Below are 1132 nucleotides of genomic sequence, written 5' to 3' on the forward strand. Positions count from 1 at the left end.
GCTGCAGCCCTTTGACTATGATCCCAATGAAAAGAGTAAACATAAGTTCATGGTGCAGACGATTTTTGCTCCACCAAACACTTCAGATATGGAAGCTGTGTGGAAAGAGGCAAAACCCGATGAATTAATGGATTCTAAATTGAGATGTGTTTTTGAAATGCCGAGTGAAAACGACAAGTTGAATGATATGGAACCTAGCAAAGCTGTTGCACTGAACGCATCTAAGCAAGATGGACCCATGCCAAAACCGCACAGTGTTTCACTCAACGATACCGAAACAAGGAAGCTCATGGAAGAGTGTAAAAGACTTCAGGGAGAGATGATGAAGCTGTCAGAAGAAAATCGACATCTGAGGGATGAAGGCTTGAGGCTCAGAAAGGTAGCACATTCGGATAAACCTGGATCCACCTCAACTGCGTCCTTCAGAGATAACGTCACCAGTCCTCTTCCTTCACTTCTTGTTGTAATTGCAGCCATTTTCATTGGATTCTTTCTAGGGAAATTCATCTTGTAGAGCGAAGCATGCAGAGTGCTATTTTTTTTTTTTTTTTTCTCTTGACCAGAAAAAGATTTGTTTACCTACCATTTCATTGGTAGTATGGCCCGCGGTGACCATTTTTTTTGTGTGTACAGCATCATGTAGGCTTTGCCTTTAATGATCTCTTACGGTTAGAAAACACAATAAAAACAAACTGTTCGGCTACTGGACAAATTGTACATTACCAGATCATCACTAGCAGATGTCAGTTGCACATTCAGTCCTTTATGAAATTCATAAATAAAGAATTGTTCTTTCTTTGTGGTTTTAATAACAGTTCAAAAAAAAAATGAATGTGAGGACACATTAAGAAGGTTCTCATCTAGGGGCTGAGATTGTGGCTCAGCGGTAGAACGTTTGTCTAGCACGTACGAGGCACTGGGTTCCATCCTCAGCAACACATAAAAATAAATAAAATAAAGCATTGTGTTCAACTACAATTAAAAATTTTTTTTTAAAAAAGAGGGTTCTCATCTATAAGTGAGAAACAAATCCTCACCAGAAACAGGACCATGCTAGAATCTTAAACTTTCCAGCCTCCCAAACTGTGAGAAAATAAATTTATTTTGTTTAAGCCATCCAATCCATTTATGG

General features: G+C 38.8%; 1 protein-coding gene across 1 annotated transcript; it reads left to right on the forward strand.

The window, feature by feature from the left end:
• Position 1: 1 nt before the first annotated feature.
• LOC107139830 (vesicle-associated membrane protein-associated protein A) lies at positions 2-809 on the forward strand (the record flags this gene model as incomplete). Its single annotated transcript, XM_015482673.2, has 1 exon — positions 2-809. A coding segment is annotated over one exon (513 nt), but the record flags the coding sequence as incomplete, so codon positions are not given.
• Positions 810-1132: the final 323 nt, after the last annotated feature.

The sequence above is a fragment of the Marmota marmota genome, unplaced genomic scaffold (genome assembly GCF_001458135.2).
Source record: "Marmota marmota marmota unplaced genomic scaffold, marMar, whole genome shotgun sequence".
Lineage (NCBI taxonomy): Eukaryota > Metazoa > Chordata > Mammalia > Rodentia > Sciuridae > Marmota > Marmota marmota.